The sequence below is a fragment of the Dermacentor silvarum genome, unplaced genomic scaffold (genome assembly GCF_013339745.2).
Source record: "Dermacentor silvarum isolate Dsil-2018 unplaced genomic scaffold, BIME_Dsil_1.4 Seq11964, whole genome shotgun sequence".
Lineage (NCBI taxonomy): Eukaryota > Metazoa > Arthropoda > Arachnida > Ixodida > Ixodidae > Dermacentor > Dermacentor silvarum.
In genome coordinates this window covers 903-20,160 of record NW_023605644.1, presented here as the reverse complement: position 1 = coordinate 20,160, position 19,258 = coordinate 903, and the positions used below count along the sequence as shown (strand labels likewise).

The 19,258-nt window shown below is 46.1% G+C and overlaps 1 protein-coding gene across 1 annotated transcript; it reads right to left on the bottom strand.

The window, feature by feature from the left end:
• Positions 1-5,439: 5,439 nt before the first annotated feature.
• LOC119434526 (uncharacterized) lies at positions 5,440-7,220 on the bottom strand (the record flags this gene model as incomplete). Its single annotated transcript, XM_037701670.1, has 3 exons — positions 7,070-7,220; positions 6,739-6,973; positions 5,440-5,672 (listed from the first exon to the last, which is right to left on the bottom strand). Coding segments are annotated over exons 1-3 (619 nt in total), but the record flags the coding sequence as incomplete, so codon positions are not given.
• Positions 7,221-19,258: the final 12,038 nt, after the last annotated feature.

Below are 19,258 nucleotides of genomic sequence, written 5' to 3'. Positions count from 1 at the left end.
TAGACACAACGTGGCCGAGGATCGTCAACTTGCGTGCGGCAAAGCCACATTTCTTCAGATTAAGCTGCAAGGAAATGAGGTCATGGAACTGATGTCGTGCTGAAGGCGGCGCAATTGTGTTGCGAAATGAGGGGCGAACGCTACGATGCCGTCAAGGTAGCATAGGCGGATCTTCCATTTAAGGCCGCACAAAACGTTATCCATCATCATTTCGAATGTAGCAGGAACGTTGCAAAGTCCGAAAGGCATGACGGTGAACTCATATAGGCCATCTGGCGTTACGAAGGCAGTTTTTGAGTAATCGGCCTCTGCCATCAGGACCTTCCAGTAGCCTGACCGCAAGTCCAATGAGGAGAACTCGGTACCTTATAAGCAGTCCAGAGCATCATTAATGCGTGGCAGTGGGTAAACATCTTTCAGCGTGATTTTGCTGAAGCGCCAAAAATCTACACAGAAGCGTATGGAACCGTATTTCATTGTGAGAAGTACCACGGGAGAAGCCCACGGGCTATGTGAAGGTTGAATCACACCTCGACGGAGTATGTCGTCGACCTGGTCTGCAATGACGCGGCGTTCCGTAGCGGGTACGCGATACGGATGTTGGCGCAGCGGTGAGTGGGAGCCGGTGTCGATGTGGCGGTCGACTGTTGATGTGCGGCCTAAGAATTTTTGGGCGAAGTCGAAAGAAGTTCGGAAATGCTGCAGAATGGCAAAAAGCTAGGATTGCTGCGAAGGTGTCAGAACCTCGTCGATGAACGGGGTGAAGACATCCATAGATGTTGGGTCAGTAGCAGAAAGGGCGGTCAGGTCAAGCACAGTCATAGAGGACGCCTCGTCGGGAACGGAGACAATCTGCATAGAATCGACGGTTTCGACGTGGCCAAGGCATTCGTGACGAAGCAATGTGAGCGGAGATGAATGTGGGCTATAAACGGGCAATGTGCTGAAACCGGCGGTGAGGTCAAGAGTAGTAAAAGGCATAGGAAGGGCTTTTCGGGCAACGGAGAGGTCCGGCGGCGTGAAAAGACCGTTCCGGATGATATAGCACCACATGATAGCGGTACAAGTGCTGATGAACATGGCGGTATACTGGTGTCTTCCTTGACTACAAGTTTATCAGGAGAATGAGGATCTATGAAGGCGAGGTCACTGAGTTGGGAGAATTCAACCTCAGCGCGAGCGCAATCGATTACAGCGTTGTGGCAAGCCAGAAAATCCCATCGTGCGCATGCGCGCAGCCCTGCATTCAGTGATAGTAAAGCGGCGCCCTAAGTTTACAGTCCAGATTCAGATATGCATTTTACGATGTCTGTACAGTCGAAACAGGCGCATAAACCTTTTGAATATAACCTTTACGTAGAAATACACAGGTGCAGGTGGACATCTGCAGCTACCAACACCAGAAATATACGCGCAGATATAAATTGTGCAAAATAAGCTCGACTGAGACAAATTTACTTGACCTGAATATGCATGCATAAAAATGTTGAATATTACATGACTAAATGTTACAGTCATGGTCTCACAACTGAAATAATAGATTTATTTGCCTATTCACACCTACATGTAATTAATCCATAGGACAATATTGTAAATGGTACAATGCAGTATATCACTACACGATATACGTGACAAACAATAGAAAATAATAATTCAGTGACTGTACAAAAAAATACATTGATAACGGAAATTCGTGCGCCGCGGAGATCATACATACTACCGACGTAGAGCATTAAATAAAAAAAAACAAATATGCATGGCGACTAGAATGCTTTTGATATCAGCCTGAGAAAGGCACATTTTTCGATAGAAACACTTGACCACTTCCTGTGACAAATTTTTCAATGAATTGAGCTTTGAAAGTAGTTGAATCTAAATGATCAAAGCCGCACATGAAGTCCACTGGCCTTTTCTGGCGAAAATGCAAGGAACGCAGTTTGTTGTATGTAGCAGGTGGTTTTTCACATTTCTTAATTACCAATTATAATACCGTAATAACACGACAGATAACTGGATACACTTTTTGTTCTGCCCAACGAAGGTTATACTCATTGCGCACTGATACAAACAGATAAAGTTTTCCCCATTGTGCTTCCTTGGGACTTCCCCATTGTGCACTTCCCCATTGTGCACTTCCTCATTGTGCTTCACTTGGGAGTCTGCAAAGTAGTTGACATAATGCCTAATTATGAGTGCTGATACTTATAATTTTCTAAATATTTCTGTTGGTTCTAATTGGTAAAATTGTTGGAGGGCATTAGGGGGATTCCGGCATTTTCGACCTGAATGGGCTAAGGCGGCAAGAAAGGCGTCATCTGGACTAGAGAGAACGTCAGTCAGCGCAATATTTCAGTCACGCAAAGAATTGCAAAGAATTGTCGTTGAATAGTGAAATGGCGCATTTTGAATGCTTGCATTATTTTGTTTACCCTTTTCTCTGGCATAAGCAGACGTGTAGTTTTATTCTGCAAGTCCCTCGATGCTTGCCTTGATCAGTTACAACTCAAAGCCTAATGAAGCTGTTACGTTTGCTCAGAGCTTTCGTGATGAATTACCTCTGAAATGATTACGCTAACGTCATTTCAGAAGGGGCCAGGTAGTTATGAGCCAGAGGAATTTGGGACTGCGTCCGACACATTATGAGGCTACCCGGACAATGTATTCAACACAAGAGTTTGCGTATTGAACAGAAACCGAAAATGTGACTTCCGGACCTAATAAACATCAACCCAACCAAGAAGTCATAGGATGCATGCTACACCTTTGTAGAAGTGCGTGCGCGCGTGACGAATGTGTGCACACAATGTATATGCCCGTTGCATCTATCGCACTGTATGTTCGGCGACCATATTTGACATTATGGCAAACACTGCCCTACAACAGTACCGCCATGGCAGCTGGAAACGGTGCTTATGTTTGGGTTTCCGCATAACAGAATTATGTTTTCTCGTATATTCAAATTGCTATCCGCGGCTATCATGTCTATAGGTTCTGTACAAGTCTTGCTTTGCGAATTTTCTGACACGTTTTACTTTGAGAAATTAAGTTGGCTCAATAACGCATATTTGCACCAGGCGAGGGGCCTACAAGAATAAGGATGAATGAGGATAGACCTGAAAGAGGACTCTGTCTTTCAGCTTCCGGGTAACATATCTATACTTTTTTGTATATTCTCGTTACAATTCGAACCTATCATGCCTGCAGCTTGTGTGTGATGAACTTTACGTATTTTCTGACGCAATTTACTTTTGAACATTAAATATAAATAATAAACATAAATATTTATTATAAATATTAAGCATAAGTATAGGCTGATGATGATGATAGTTCTATAAGGCACTACCACTAAGTGGACGGCCTAGAAGAATGAAGATGTATGCTGCACTTAACGCACACGTGCGTGCGCACGTCATGTCACTCGCTTGTGGTGGTGGTGCTTGTGTAACGTCGTCTAACGTCAGTTAGGGTGGTCGTACTTGTCTAACGTCCGCAGCAGCTTCGCTGTACATCAGCTTTCACCGGGTGGAATGAAGACAGATTTCTTTGCGCAGCAATGGTTCGATGGCAGGCTGCGGTGCAGCAATTTTCTATTATAATGTGCGGTACAGCTGAAGTGATGCATCTAATGATATTGTAAAGGACACTGGCAACTCAGATAGCCCTACTGCCGCCTAGTCGGCTTACTTACAAGCCAGCGCTATTGACCCACTTGGTATTTTGAATCTGAATGTAAGAAACATAAATATCCAAGCTTTCTGTCCCTAATTTCAACATATTCCCCTCACGCTGTTAGCATTACAGAAAGCAGGCTGCATGATAGCATATTTGGCTTAGATTTCACTTGGTCTGACTGCACCGTGGTTCGAGGCCATTGCGTGGATGCCAAGGGCGGCGATGTTGCGTGCATACGGCAGGCATTGCCAAATCCTAACTGGGACCTTACCACTGTCATTGAAACTAATAGTGTACAATCATTGCGGCGCTTACATATGGGGCAGAAACTTGGAGGTTAACAAGTGAAGCTCGAGAAAAAGGTATGGACCACACAAAGGGCGATGGAACGAAAAATGGTAGGCCTAATGTTAGGAGACAGGAAGAGAGTGGTGTGGATCGGAGAACAAACGCGGATAGGCCGATATTCTAGTTGACATTAAGCGGGAAAAATTGAGCTGGGCGGACCATGTAATGCGTAGCATGGATAACAGGTGGACCAGTAGAGCTGCAGAATGGATAGCAAGAGAAGGGAAGAGCAGTCGAGGACGGCAGAAACTAGGTGTGGTGATGAAGTCGGCAAATTTGCAGGCGCAAGTTGGAATCAGCTAGCGCAAGACAGGGGTAATTGGAAATCATAGAGAGAGCCCTCGTCCTGCAGTGGACATAAACATCGGCTAATGATGCTGATGATGACTGTAACCCCAAGTGGCTATTGCAGAATGGGGATTACAGAGAACAAATTTAGCAAACGAAAAAAAGCGAAAACAAAAACAAAACAAGGTACAATGCAATATGAGTGTTTAAAGTATGCACGAAGAATTCAGGAGGTGACAGAGTGAACATGACCGGGTAAAGTATTCCACAGTGCTATGGTCTGGAAAAAAGTAACAGGCCTGCGAGGCACACGCAGCAGTGTCAAAGCTCAAGCTGGTGGAGCGGCTCTAGAGTAGCTCCAATTTCGGCACCACGCACACCAGTGTCTTGGCGACAAAGTCTCTTCGCCTCGTTTTGACGTGAATGATCTTGTTGTGTGGGACGCGAGCGTGGCTGGAAATCAGCAGACAGAAGCGAGTAGTGCGTCCCTGAAGAACAAGCAACAACTAACTTTTATTTCCTAATCGTACAGCCTCTACGGCTCGGTTGCGCACCCTCGCACCACTTCCCATTCCCGCGCACAACGCGATATAATTTTTTACCGAGTCAAAAATGGGAGAGGGTGTCCGGCTGCTGCTGTGCGACCATGAGGCTGCCACATCACTTCCTCTCCTGGTGAGTTAAGGAACGTTTACAGGACGATTTAATTTGTTCACAAGTCCATACGACGGGGCGCCCTGGAGGCTCGTCCACTGCGTGTGCTTGTGACTTGGCGTGTTTGAACGAGTAGAGCCTTGGAGGGTGGTGTCACAGGTGGCGTTGCATGTGAAACGGTGTCTACATCTTCAATGTGCGCTGGCTTCAGCCGATCGAGTGATACCACTTCGTGACGACCGCGCACGTCGATAGTGAACTGCTTGTTACCTCGACGTAGCACTCGGAATGGCCCGTTATACGGTGGTTGGAGTGGCCGATGAACTGCGTCATGGCGCACAAACACGTGTGTGCACGAACCGAGTTCTGATCTGAACAGAGTTCTGAACCGACGCCACTCGCGACGTCGCGGTGGCGTAGCGCGAAGGTTTTCCATTATGTCTCGTAGCCTAAGTGCGTAGGCTGCGGTAGCTGTACAGCCGTCTTGCGGACTGCCAGTGAAGAATTCTCCTGGAAGGCACAGAGTCGTTCCGTACACCAGTTCGGCCGCGCTGCAGCCGATGTCTGTCTTGACAGCTGTCCGTATTCCCAAGAGAATGAGTGGCAGTGCCTCCATCCAGTTGCGCTCTTCTGTTGCGGCGAGCGCCGACTTGAGCTGGCGGTGGAAACGCTCCACCATGCCGTTGCGAATCGGGTGGTAGGCAGTTGTTCTGATGCGACAAGCACCAATGAAACGTGTAATACTGACGAAAAGTGATGATTCGAACTGCCTTCCACGGTCGGTTGTTATTATGGATGGTGCGCCGAAACGAGCAACCCAGTGGTGCAAAAAGGCGCGGGCAACCGTGTCAGCAGTGATATCCACTATAGGTATGGCCTCCGCCCTGCGCGTGAATCTATCAATGCACGTCAGTAAATAGGCATGCTCTTGGCAAGGCAGCAAAGGTCCGAGAATGTCGAGGTGGACATGGTCGAAACGCGCGTCTGGAGGTTGCGAACTTTGCCAACGGGGTCACAGTATGTCGATTAATAGAGAGTAATAGTTGAGCGGCTCAGCGGGCCAGCGGGCCCAGCGATGAAGCGGAGGGGACAGCGGAGCGCAAGATGAAAAGAAGAGTAATAGCTGAGCGACGCCCCGCTCGTTTCAGCGGATAGTACTGCTGCGCCATCTGTTGAACAAGGTTGAAGTTACTCTCGATCAAGCAGAGACTTTGCTGCGTTACCTGCCGAATAAAATTGAAGTTACTGCGAAAAGAATATTATTTGAAATATTAAAAAAAGAAAATAAAAATATTAAAAAAAGAAAAGAAATATTATGCGAAAAGAACGTTCGCGTTCGCTGCCGCTTCTTGAAAACGCTCGCACGCTCGTCCGCTGCGCACGCTCCGCTGAAGAGACGAAATGAGCGGGCGAGCGGCGCGCTCCGTGAACACGCTGGATGTCCCAGCGGGCCGCGCATGCGCAGTTGGCGTCTCCGCTCGTTTGCTGGGCCCGCTTTAGGCCCGCTGGCCCGCTGAGCCGCTCAACTATTACTCTCTAATTTTGCCACGCTGACATGGCATGCATTCTCTTGCCCAGCAACGCACGTCTCGGTTGATACCTGGTCAGATGAACCTTGCTGTGAGCAACTTTTGCGTAGCTTTGATTCCAGGATGCGATAGCTTGTGAACAGAAAGGAAAAGGCGGCGACGTAGATTGGCAGGCACGAAGGGGCGTGGGTTGCCCGTGGAGGTGTCACAGCAAATCTGGTCGCCTGATCCCGGAATCTGCATCCACTGTAGTTTGAGGGCCGTTTTTGTTGTTAGGAGGCTTTTTAGCTCTTCGTCGTCTCTTTGGGCTGCCGCCAGCGCGTCGAAGTTAACTCCTTCTGGATCGTTGACGAAATTTATAGCGCTCCGCGACAGGGCGTCAGCAACGACGTTGTCGCTCCCTTTTACGTGGCGGATGTCTGTCGTGAACTCGGATATGTATGCCAGTTGCCGAAGTTCACGGGCCGTGTGCGTGCCACCGTCTGAACGCATAAAGCGGAGAGCATAGGTCAGCGGTTTATGGTCGGTTAAAATGAAGAACTCCACGCCTTCCAAGAAATGCCGGAAGTTGCGTATACTTGAGTAGACGGCTAGCAGTTCGCGCCCGAAGGTGCTGTAGCGGCGCTCAGTAGGCGTCAGCTTCTTCGAGAAGAATGCAGTTGGGTGCCATGTGCCGTCGTTCAGCTGTTGCAACACGGCGCCGATGGCTATGTCTGAGGCATCGACCATTAAACACTGGGGGATTCCTGGCTGCGGGTACGCCAGGAGAGCCGCATTTTCCAAGGCCTGCTTGCTTTGGTTGAAAGCCCTTTTCGCTTCTTCGCACCAAGGCAGGTCATTCGAAGATCCTTGCGTTGCCTTCAGCAGTCCGTGAAGTGGTTGTATGATATGTGCGCATTTGGGCACAAAGCGGCGGTAGAAGTTTAGCAATCCGAGAAATTCACTTAGTTGGCGCTTCGTTGTCGGCAGTGGAAAGTTTTGTATGGCCTGCACTTTGGATGGGTGTGACCGTACTCCCGAGCTCGAAATGATGTGGCCCAGAAATGATAACTCAGGCACGCCGAGTTCACTTTTGGCCGCGTTGACATAACGCCGTGCTCAGATAGGCGCTGAAAAACAATCCGCAGGTGCGCTTCATGTTCTTCTGGGGTGGTGCTCGCGATAAGCAAGTCATCCAGGTAGGCGTGACCAAAATTTAGGCCCCGTAGAACACCCTCGATAAACCTTTGGAACGTTTGACCCGCGTTGCGAAGGCCGAATGGCATGCGCAGGAATTCGAATAGACCAAAGGGTGTAGTGATAGCAGTCTTGGGGACGTCTTCCGATGACACAGGTATCTGGTGGTATGCGCGCACGAGATCAATTTTCGAAAAAATTTTGGCCCCATGCAGACCTGCCAGTATGTCGTGAATATGTGGCACGGGGTACCGGTCGGGCGTTGTAACACTGTTCAGCGCTCGATAGTCCCCGCAAGGACGCCAGTCACCCGATGATCGCTTAGGAACCATGTGAAGGGGAGAGGCCCAAGTACTGGAAGAAGGTTGGATGATGCCCAACTCCAACATATGGTCGTATTCCTGTCTTGCCACCACCAGTTTTTCAGGCGACAATCGACGTGGTCGAACGTGAGCCGGTGGTCCAGTTTTGGTGATGTGGTGAAACACGTCGTGTTTTACTGGGGATCCCACTGGCGCTGGTGTGTCAGGTCAGAAAATTCGCTGAGTATAGAAGTGAAGCGAAGAGGACCTGCTGGCTTGATCAGCGTAGGGCTGAGCGGCGTATGTCTTGAAGGCTTGCCTTTTACATTGCTTTGTGACACAGGGTCCTGTAGCCTCCGGTTACGCACGTCGACTAACAGTCCAAAGTGGCGCAGAAACTCCGCCCCAAGGATGGCGAATTTCACGTCGGCTAGTATAAAGATCCATCGCAGCGCTCTCTGCAGGCCCAGACTGTCGGTTAGGGAGTGGTTTCCGTACGTGGCGATGGCCGTGTTGTTGACTGCTTGCAGAGGCGATGCGTTCGGGCGCTTGCGGTCCGCGGGCGATACTGGGAGTACGGTCACTTCTGCACCTGTGTCGACGAGGAAGCGGAAGCCGCTGTTGCGGTCGGTTAGGAAAAATACTGATGAGCGACGTTCTTGCATGGCAGAAGCGCTGGTCGCCCTCAGCGCCTTCCCGGGGCGTTTCCCGAGAGCTCACAGGGTGGTGCGCATTTGCGCGCAGCATTGCCGAACTTGCAATGGTACCAACATAGTTTTTTGGCGTTTCGTAGGCGATTGCGGAGCACCCCGACTGGTTGACCGTGACGCGGTATTGAGGGGGGCCGCGGAATCCACGAGACACGATATTTCGTTCTTCATCTCTTGAAGCTGTTCATGTGGAGACGGTTCGCTTGTGACGGCTGCGACAGATATGGCAGCTACCGCCATGAGTTTGTCGGCTAACTCGGCCTGTTTGGATAGATCGTTCTCATTTGAGGCAGTCATGACCATTCTGACGTTCGGGGGAATTTTCTGTAGAAATATTTCTCGGAGCAGCCGGCTGTCAAGACCATCCACTTTGCTGCCCAATAATTGCTGCATGTGACGCAGCAGCTGGCTTGGCGTTCTGTCGCAGAGGTTGGCTTCATGAAGAAGCTGTTGTAGCCGTTGGCTTTCGGAGGGCGTGATCCTGTGAATGAGTGTTGCCTTCAACGCCTCGTAAACGTTGTCTGCTGGTGGAGAAAGCAACAGGTCTCGAACTTCGCTAGCGGCTGATGGGGGCAGACTGCTCACCACATAATGGCATTTCGTGGAATCTGCTGTGATGCGCCGTGCAGCGAATTGTGATTCTACCTGAATTAACCACAATGCAGGATCCGCAGTCCAAAACGGAGGCAGTTTGACGTCGACGCGGGAGAGTGTAGGAATGTCGGTGCCTTGAGGTGTGTCCTTAGCCCTTAGCTGCTCGTCCGGGTCACCAATGTTGTGTGGGACGTGAGCGTGGCTGGAAATCAGCAGACAGAAGCGAGTAGTGCGTCCCTGAAGAACAAGCAACTAACTTTTATTTCCTAATCGTACAGCCTCTACGTGGCTCGGTTGCGCACCCTCGCACCACTTTCCATTCCCGCACACAACGCGATAAGATTTTTTACCGAGTCAAAAATGGGAGAGGGTGTCTGGCTGCTGCTGTGCGACCGTGAGGCCGCCACAATCTAAACGGTCCGCCCGGCGTTGACGGCGAGCTGCGGCTTGTAATGCTCTCTGCACAGCAGTCTGCTGAGCCCGATGACGCCTGGTTGTAGCCGTACACGTAGCTCTATGATTCACTTTTTCAGCAGCGGTTCGTACATTGCGAAGAGACGCCATAACGTGTACCGAAGAGGTATCAGAATACGTGGTGCACATGTCACATCGGAATCGCGTTGATTGGGCGCCTCGTCTGAATCGGATCTCGTCGTCTGCGCCTGCGCACGCTGCGCTTGTAGGCACCTTAACTAGATGGCGCCACCATACTGGCAGAGGCTGCGGATCACGTTTTTTTTATTGTGCGCCTCCTCTCAAACGCATCTCGTCGTCTGCGCCTGCGCGCATTGCGTTTGCAGGCGCCTTAACCAGATGGCGCCACCGTACTAGTCGTCTGCGCCTGTGCGCCTGCCTAGAGAGCGTTTATAGGAAAATTTCCCGCTGCCCGATAGCGAGCGCTTCCGTGGCTCAGTGGTAGAGTATCTGGCTAGCACATCGGGCGCGGGTTCGATCCCGGCGGGAACGGGTACTTTTTGCGTCTTTCCGGCGATAGCAGTTACGGTCCCCAGCGGCGGCGGCAGCGGCGGCGGACACCATCACGACCCGAAACGGCTATTGGAATGAGCCCATAGCAGCTTACGCTGTAAAACACGCTATTTAAATGTGTCGGTGAAGTGATGAGAAGGAGACATATTCAGTCAGAATTGTGTTGAGTGGATATAGGTCTAGCAGTTGTGATGAAGCTGCTCAGTAAAGCAAATTGTCAAGAGGTAATCAGAGCATGCAAAAGCTTCAACGATTCAATGTGGCAACGGGAAGAAAAAGTGGCCAGCTCAAGATTACAAAGATGGGAACCATTACAGTGGAAAACATTGCTTGAGAGCAGTGTGCTTGTAAAACTGCGGGTTAGACGATAAAGCTGGTTAATAAAATGGTGGTACATTGCATATATAAATACACATGTGTATATATTTCTAAGCTGTGTCAATTTAGAATTAGGTTTTACTGCTTAAACTCTCTGCAAATATACTTTGCGCACGCTAGGTGACTATTTGTCACCGCCCAGTTTCAAAGGGTATGCCATTAAATCGCCATCGTCTTCAAGATGCTCGTCATTTGTGCGAGATGCTACGACGTGTTTGCTTGATCGTGTAATTTTGTGTTTGCAGCAATGAAATGGGACGTAGTTGCGTGCACAGAATTCCAGAAGATACTTTGTGGCTCGCTGCAAACTCGCCGCACGCGTAGCGCGCCAGGCCAATGTGGACCAACGATTCTATGCCGTGGAGTGCGTTTCCTTGTGTGTGGTCGTTGTGGAAAGTTGGGTCGCCGTGGCAAAGAAATAATGCGTGTCGTCAGCGTGCCTCAGCTCGTCTACTACGCAGAATTGTGTGTGCTGGGAGTAACATCGTCGACGCAGCACCGGCAACTTGGAGAGCGCTTTGCGAATGCGTCGTACCAATTAAAAGTTAAGTAATCGTGTTTCCTAACTACACGCGTGTTGTGCGTGCTTCTCATGTGTGCGTAGAGTGTCTTGCGAACGCTCGAAGTGGAACTCCGTCGACAACAGTGAAACCTGTGTTGATGCTTGCTGAGCGCTGGTTGTCAAAATTTAGTAGCGCAAATTTATTGCCCCAATGCTAAATTGAAAATCTTGATAAGGGTTTTTTTTTTCTTTTCGTTTTTCTTTTTTTGGTGGGAATAATAGAAACGTTAATAGAAACTTTATTGTAATAGAAAAGATATTAAGGAGCGGTGGTCGGAGCCTCTCAGTCCAGGGCCCCACTGGCCTCTGCCGCCTGCCTGACCTGGCTAATTAAAGACTTTTGTCTTGCCAGGTCAGAGCGGGCGAGCTGTGCTTCCCACTGCTACATTTTGTCATTGGTACTTGGCCTATGAGGGTGCTTAGCGCACTCCCAAGTTACGTGAATTAGGGTAGGTATGCCACCGCACCAAGGACAGTTGGCCCTATTGGTGAGAAAGATTACGTTCGGGAGTAATCATGTTCATTATGTGCGCTTGTACTTGAGCTCCCGCTTTTCTGGCGAAGTTGCATAATAACGACTGATCTTTTCTCCCACAATTGTTACTGCAATGACGTTTCCTCGTTTAAAAATGCTTCGGTGTTGGCAATAATCTCTACTTACGAGGTTTTAGGTTTGCGAGCGGTTTAAAGGGGGGGGGGAGGGACTGTAAGCAATCACAGCTTGCTACTAGTACCGCTTACTTCTTAAGACACAGTGTGTGCACATAACGTTGATGTATTTAACATGGCAGGGGTAAGTTGTTAAACGAAGTCATGAAAAAAAAGAATTCTGTAAACAAAGATTTCTTTGTAATGTGCTGTTGCTGCGTGTTAAAGGGGTCCCTATCTTGCTGTGATTAAGGGGTCCCTATTATGATGACATTCATCACTGAATTGGACCTTGTGCTCTATTGCCACCCTACAATAATTCAAACGTTATTTTGGTGACTTTTTAGGTGCTCCTTGCATGTGTTTACAATGAGACAGCTTTAATGTGCCACTGCTATAAGTTGACACAGAATTTATTTCGTAGTGGTGAGGCCGTGACCACAAGTGTGTCCACATCACACATGAGCCCCCGAAATGCAGGGATCCCGTGTCTATGGCAGCAGCAGCACAGCGTGTAATCTGGATGGTCGGGTCAGGTATGCATGAAGTGTATGTGTTTCAAAAAGTAGGACCTCGGTATTATTTGTTGATAGGTTTATCGACATGTTTCTTACCATAGCTTACTAAATAGGCTAAATATTTATTCACCTTGCTACTTATTTGTCTTCGTTGATGTTTTGCGCACATTACCGTGTTCTATATAAAACTACACCTAACATGTCCTGATGTTTAGTATTTTTGTTGCATAAATCGCTTGGCTGCAAGTTACATTTTATTTTTGCTTAGTAGACAGTATATTTAACACTTTTTATTTTACATTTATTGTTTCGAAACTGTTTCTTATGCTGTAGCTTTTATTTCCGCATTTTTTGTATGCTACACCCTCGTGCAGTTTCTGCGCATGTAAGAATTCAATGTGTCGTGGGATAAATATGTTGCAGGTCTGCGTATGCTTACTATTGTTTAACATTGACATTCATAATTATTTCTGTGTTGTTCCACTAACAATAACTGCCACTGGCAAATACATTTAACAGCATGAATTTCTAGAAATGCTACATGAAGGCCAGTAATCATTCTGCTGTAGTCACTGAAGTAATTAGGTGTTTTCTAGTAGGCTTTCTTTTTCCCCCCATTTTTTAAATTCTTCGCAAGCTTTTCGTATTCGTGCACGTATGCATTGTAGTAGTTGCGAGTATGTGTCGAGTTAAATTATTTTTCACTTTACGTCCCTACAGCAGAGATCATATCGTCAGCTGGTAGATAGTTCAGTGTACTGATGCTCTCACATTAATGAAACGCACGATTTCAGACATAGTGCTAAATTGTCTTATTGCTCTTGCTATGGTATTTGCTGGTTATTGCAGTGTTGCTCATCAAATGAATTTCATTTCACCAGCACCACACAGAATATTCTGCTTGGCACTGGTGTAACTTTATTAGTGATAATCAACCAACAAGCCCTAATTTTAGAGCTGTGAATAGTCATTTCTAATACACTGGTTGCCTTTGCAACAGCCTATGTTTTAACCGCTGAAGTCAAATTCATGGTTGATGCACGTGCTTGTTTTTGCTGTTGTACACTTACACATTCTACTGTGGTGTTTTAAGCACTGTGTAGTCGTGTGACAGCTGAAGTTTTGCAGCAGTGTCGAAGCTAGCTTGCACCCACTATTCTTACAATATGCGAGCAGATATCTATCACTGTATCCCATATTTTGAGAACTAGCTATGTCCGCAAGCTGAAAGTCCTAGTCTCGTTTTTATTTGCCATTCAGTTCATGTATATTTTCAGTTCAGTCAGTTCACACATTGCAATCTTTAAAAAAGTAAATATCTGTTTTTAGAGGGAAGCTCTGTGGCACCCGTCCTGCGGCGAGCGTCGGCGTTGTCCTTCGGCGTAACTGAGTGAAGGAGAAGAGCAAAAGATGAAAGCGAAGCCTGAGCGCAACGTGAGACGAAAATGATAGTGCCGCGCAAGACGGGCGACGACTGCTACGAGATAGCACCTGAGGAGCGCGCCGTCTACGCATCTGCGGCGCCGGCCGAGCGGCGGAAAGAGAAACGAGAATCAGAAAACTCGCCTTTTCGCATGGTTCACCGCATGCGTTCCCCGACATAGATTATGGTTGCATAAGGTGCAGGTGCCGGGAAGCGGCAACTGTGCGGCCGGTCTATAAACTATATAGTGCAGCGCCGCGCGTCGCGACTCTGTGAGTCGGTGCCGTGATCTGTGCGAGGCCTCAATATATCACGAAATGAAAACACGTATCGGGCCGTTCTCAAATTAAGTATTAGGGAGTATCGTAATCGTTGGTGAATCGTTTGGCCATGCTTGTTCACCCATTGCGCGCTTGAGTGTAGCACAACAGCAGTGCGTAAACGCACCACGTCTTTTTTGTTGTATTTTTCTATTTCACGGGCTGTCGTTGACACTCGGAAAAAGGGCCTACATGAGTCATATCGCGTATAAAAACGAAGGTACTCTACAACTTTCCTATCATACTTGCGGTCTTAAGTCACAAAATAAAAATTTGGATAATTGAATCAAATGAAATAATTATTTTGGCGAAATTAAACGGTAGCCTTCATTGGGGTTATAGCTATACGTCTGCTTCTTTCGCATCGGAAGTGTCATTCATTATCGCAGTCCTGGTTCAAGTTAATTTGAAGAACCTCTATGTAAAAGCATATATTCTCCATTTGGCGCCACGTCTCAAGAATCAACCTTCCTCGCCAATTTTGCCACACAAATATTAACCCCACGATGAGAAGACAAATAAGGGTCAATTAACTCTTGTAAGGGTACCAATGTCTGATTTGTGGTGACGTATCCTGACAAGTTTCAGTGAAATGTTCAAGAGAGCATCAGTATGGAACGCTCACTTGTGAATTTGCCTGCATTGTTAAGGTGAAAACCTTACGTGTCTCTCTCGGCGGTGACCTTGCATTGACCTTGCGAAACTCCGTCGTGATGAAAAATCGCTGATGCCGCAAAGAGTAAAGAAGTCTAAAAATGTTCGGATTGACGTCACATTTCTCAGGGACATTCATTTAAACAAATTAAATGAGTTGCTTTGAAAGTAAAATTTGGTCAACTTCGGTCTTGTTGGGAATCCAACTCGGACTTCCGCTGTGCGAGACGAGCATGCTTCCCTGAAGCCACAGCTGCTCCATGGTTGTGGCTAACTAAAGGTGTGCCTAGTGCGTGCCTGATTACACACGTCACGAGGTCGCAGAGACGTGCTCGTGGCACAGCTCGCGAATTCGTCGTCTTCTTCCACAGCTGGCAAGCTTTCGCCTTGACGTTTTTCAAATGCTAAACACTTGCTTACTTTTTGAAATCAGCTCTATTTCATAACAAAATGAATCTGACCTACTTCTTGCAATAAGCTCTATTTGATAAAAAATGAATGTTTATGCGATTTATATGGCCCATAGGTATGTTTGCCTTACTACATGCAATGCCGTGTAGCGTTGTTGACACTGTCTATGCGTCGTTATACTGGCAAAACGGCGAATATACCTGAGCCAGGTATATTTTATGTTTTGTCTTATACGTTGTTTGTTCGATCACCATGCATGTGTAAAGGCAATGAGCACTTGCGCGTGGATAAAAAAGGTTTTTAGTTATTATCTGGGCATATACTTTTGACAATAGAGCTGATGGTGGCTACAAAAATACAAATGTGATGTATTATGAACGTCACACAGCATTTCATCAAACGCCACTGCTCACGTGTAATGGAGGGATATAAAAGTCGGCGCCTTTAGATTTCGCAGGAGAACCTGTGTCGCAAGCAAATGGCTGGTCTGCTCAACAATGCTGTTTTCGTACTGGTGCTTACTACTGTAGCAAAACAATTTATTGCGGCTGATGAAGGACTTGGTTCTACGGCTAGAGAAGCATCCACTGGTGATGGTCAGGAAAATATCCAGTGGTCTACAGCGAAATATCCATCGGAGCTATGCAATCCCTTCTATCAGGTAAAATTTTAGGCTTTAGAAACTCTGAATGCAGCCATGCAGAAAATGTCGTTTTTGTGTGTTGTATAGGCGTGTACTACCCACGCTCCCATACGCGGTTGGGCTTTAGAAATGTATAATAAATATAGCTTATATAAAAATATATTTTTCTGGATTCAAAAAAGACAAGCAATGATGAACTTTAATTGATGCAGGCAGCAGATAATACTGCAAGCCCACTAAAAATAAATAAAGATGAAAAATTTTTCTTGCAATCTATTAGTGAAGCTTCACAGTTACTTCAACTTCTTTATTTTGAATTTGCCTATGTTTAAGTTCTACCTTATATTTGCACGTTAGACGTGTCGAAACTATGGCCTGCAGCCAGTTCGGTCCCACGCAAGTTTTTCTACCAGCCCTCGGCAGTGGTAGTCCCCCAGATAGCAGCCGGCCTCGAGAAAATTCCGATTTTTTTGCCCACAAATACTCTGCCTGCAAAAACAATATCTGCACAAAACCTTAGCCTTATTGGGCTTCTTACTGTAAGGCGGCTTCACTGCAGTTACAAAATTATTACATGGTCTCACATTGTTTGAGACACGGCTGACGAATAGGAAGCCTGACGCGGCTATCACATGAGGAGGTGTAACGCTCTGACTGGCCAGTCTCTGACACTATGTCAGAAGACACACTGAAGCTTTCTCGACCTAATCCAGGTGCACTTGGCCAAAAAATTGAGCATATAACCAGCTGTACAGAATATAAAGCTCAATTCCCTAGTCCACACTATGCAGAATGCTTCAGTCTACACCGCTATTAGGAAATAGTAACAGCGAATGACAATTTAAACATTTAGGAAAAACAGTCTACAAACAGCTGTGCAGTGGCGCAAACTCAACTCTGTCATAATACATTGGAAGAGAGGGGGCGGCGGTGGTTCAGAAGTAGAAAAGCACTCGTCCGACAGATCACAAGATATGTATACATGGGGTATTACCACGTACAATGTCTTTGCACTGCATCATTCACAGGTGGCCCCATGTGGGAAATACGTGGGCATGTCATGTGTTCCAAAACCTGTTACAGTTTCTAATGCTATTGAGGTCGGATGGGTGAGATCACCACCAGATTTCTAAGGGTGATGGAATTTGGATTTCTAGACGTGACATAGCAGACGGTAGCCCACCTTAGGCAATAAATAAAGTATTCTTTGCAGAAAGACGACCGTCTGGAGCCACTGCTGTATAGTTAGACGGCGCTAACTGGCCTTTAGCGTCTAATTTAGGGACCAGATGTCGAAGCTTAACGTGAAGCTGCTAGGAGAGTCACACCTCATCTATGACCTGCATATGGACAAATTTGCAGTATGGCAAAAGTGCAGCGTTCTTAATTTCTTGCAAGTGAAAAAAAATCTAAAGTGGGATCATTTCTGCGACTTTTCAATGTTGAGTGCAGGGACTATTGCGGCACTTTGTTCTCCATTTGAAATAAGAATCCTCGGCGATCTGCACACAATTTTGCGAGCGATTCTCCGACCTCGGTGCCAGAAAAAATTAAAAAAAGGTTCCAAAATTAATTAGGCAGCGAGTTGATGCGTTGCCAGGCTTTTTTTCAATTAATAGTACTTGAACTTCACTGAAACGTCTTCTTCAAGTACAAGTAAAAACGCAAATTTAATCAATTTCTATTAATTACTTGGTGCAGAACAGTCCCCAAACGTAAATTTATTTGGCGGCATATGTGTGTTTATTTTTATCACACACATACATTTTTAAGCACACGTACACATGTACACAAATACATTTGTAAACAATGAAAACTATGCAGTCACGATAAAGGGATAATTTAGTGGATATACATTGCTAAAGTTTTGAGGAGGACCTCAGTTATTTGCGTATTATCGGCTGATCAGGCTTGCCGCCACAGTTCATTGAAATAATAGCAGAGTCAAACCATCACATCAACCAAGATTCAAGATTCATTTTATTCATTCATTTTATTTCTCCAAGAGAAAAAGGCCCGGGACAAAAAGCTGCCTTGAAGCAGCTTGACAGGGTCCGGGGCCCATTTACAAAATGGCAGCAGTGAAGCGGAAAAATACAATTTCACATATATCATGAATCAGGAACCGTACACAATACAGAATTACAATTTAACTAACTGCAAACAAAAGTAAAATTCAAATATACAATGCACTGATAGTAAAAAAAAATTAAAGAAAACAGTGGTATAGCAGAAACAATGTTTAAAACATGATTGCAATTCCACACTACGATATAGCACATCATGTTCAAACAAAATACATAGCAGTATTTTCCCTTTATACCGAGACAACAAATATAATTTAGCCCCCGTGCTATGTCTTGACAACAGGACGCGTTTTCCATGCAGTCTCTTTAGTGTCCTGTACGGCATTTTGCAGTCGTCACATGCCTCCAAATTTTTAAATGTATTAGTATTGCTAATATGCGAGTATTATAACTAATATGCAAGTATTTTCGTACCTGCTGAATTTGGTTGTTAAATTCTAGGTTTATTTATGGTCGGGATTGTTACCTTTAATATTTACGTTACTGAGCTTCTTCTTGTTTACTCTGTTACGATTTATATTCTTTTTGTTTGGTGCCAGTTTAATAGTACAATTTCTTATACATTGTAAGTTGCAGTCAGCAGCCATCATAGTGCTTAGTTAGAAATTTAAAGCCTTCGTAATTGTGGTAACTTTTTTCGGACCTCATGCACTTTGTTATTCGCTCATTCTTTCAATGCTCTCACACGTTGCCATTGCGTATGTGCCATTTCGATTGATTTACTGCTCTCTGCGAATAGTGTGAATACCTTACGCACTCTGCAAGGACTTTAATTAGGCTCGATGTATTCTGTGTCAGAACTTTACAATGTAGTTACTACGTAAATAGGAAGCCGAGTTCCCACATAACTCACCTGTAACCGCCTGCCTCAGATGAATTTTAACCCCACTTTAAAACCTGCGATTTAAGGCTCAATTTCTAGCGTTGAACCTTTCGTCGAATAACTATCGAGAAACTGATTAGGGCCTCAGTAACCACAAATTTTTCAACCAAATTATTTGGTTCAACATGACTAGAAAATTAGCTTAGCCTGCCTTCCGAAAATGACTCTGCAACTGAAGATTACCTTTTGAAGTAACTCGTCTTCTTAAATATTAAGCTATCCACTACAGTAATGATTGTTGTTGATAAGTAGGATATTGCAAACTAAAGTATGTAGCTTTGCCTGGCTGCGACCACAGAGAAAAGAAAGCAAATATTGGGCGGCATTTGAAACGCGTAGTGGCGGAGCGTAACTAAGCCTTGTTTTATTTAAATATGCCTCTACATTCCTATTTACGTAAGTAATCTTTTGTGCCAGTTTTTTAAATGCAAATATTCAAGAATAAGAATACCGCCATATACAGGACAGAGA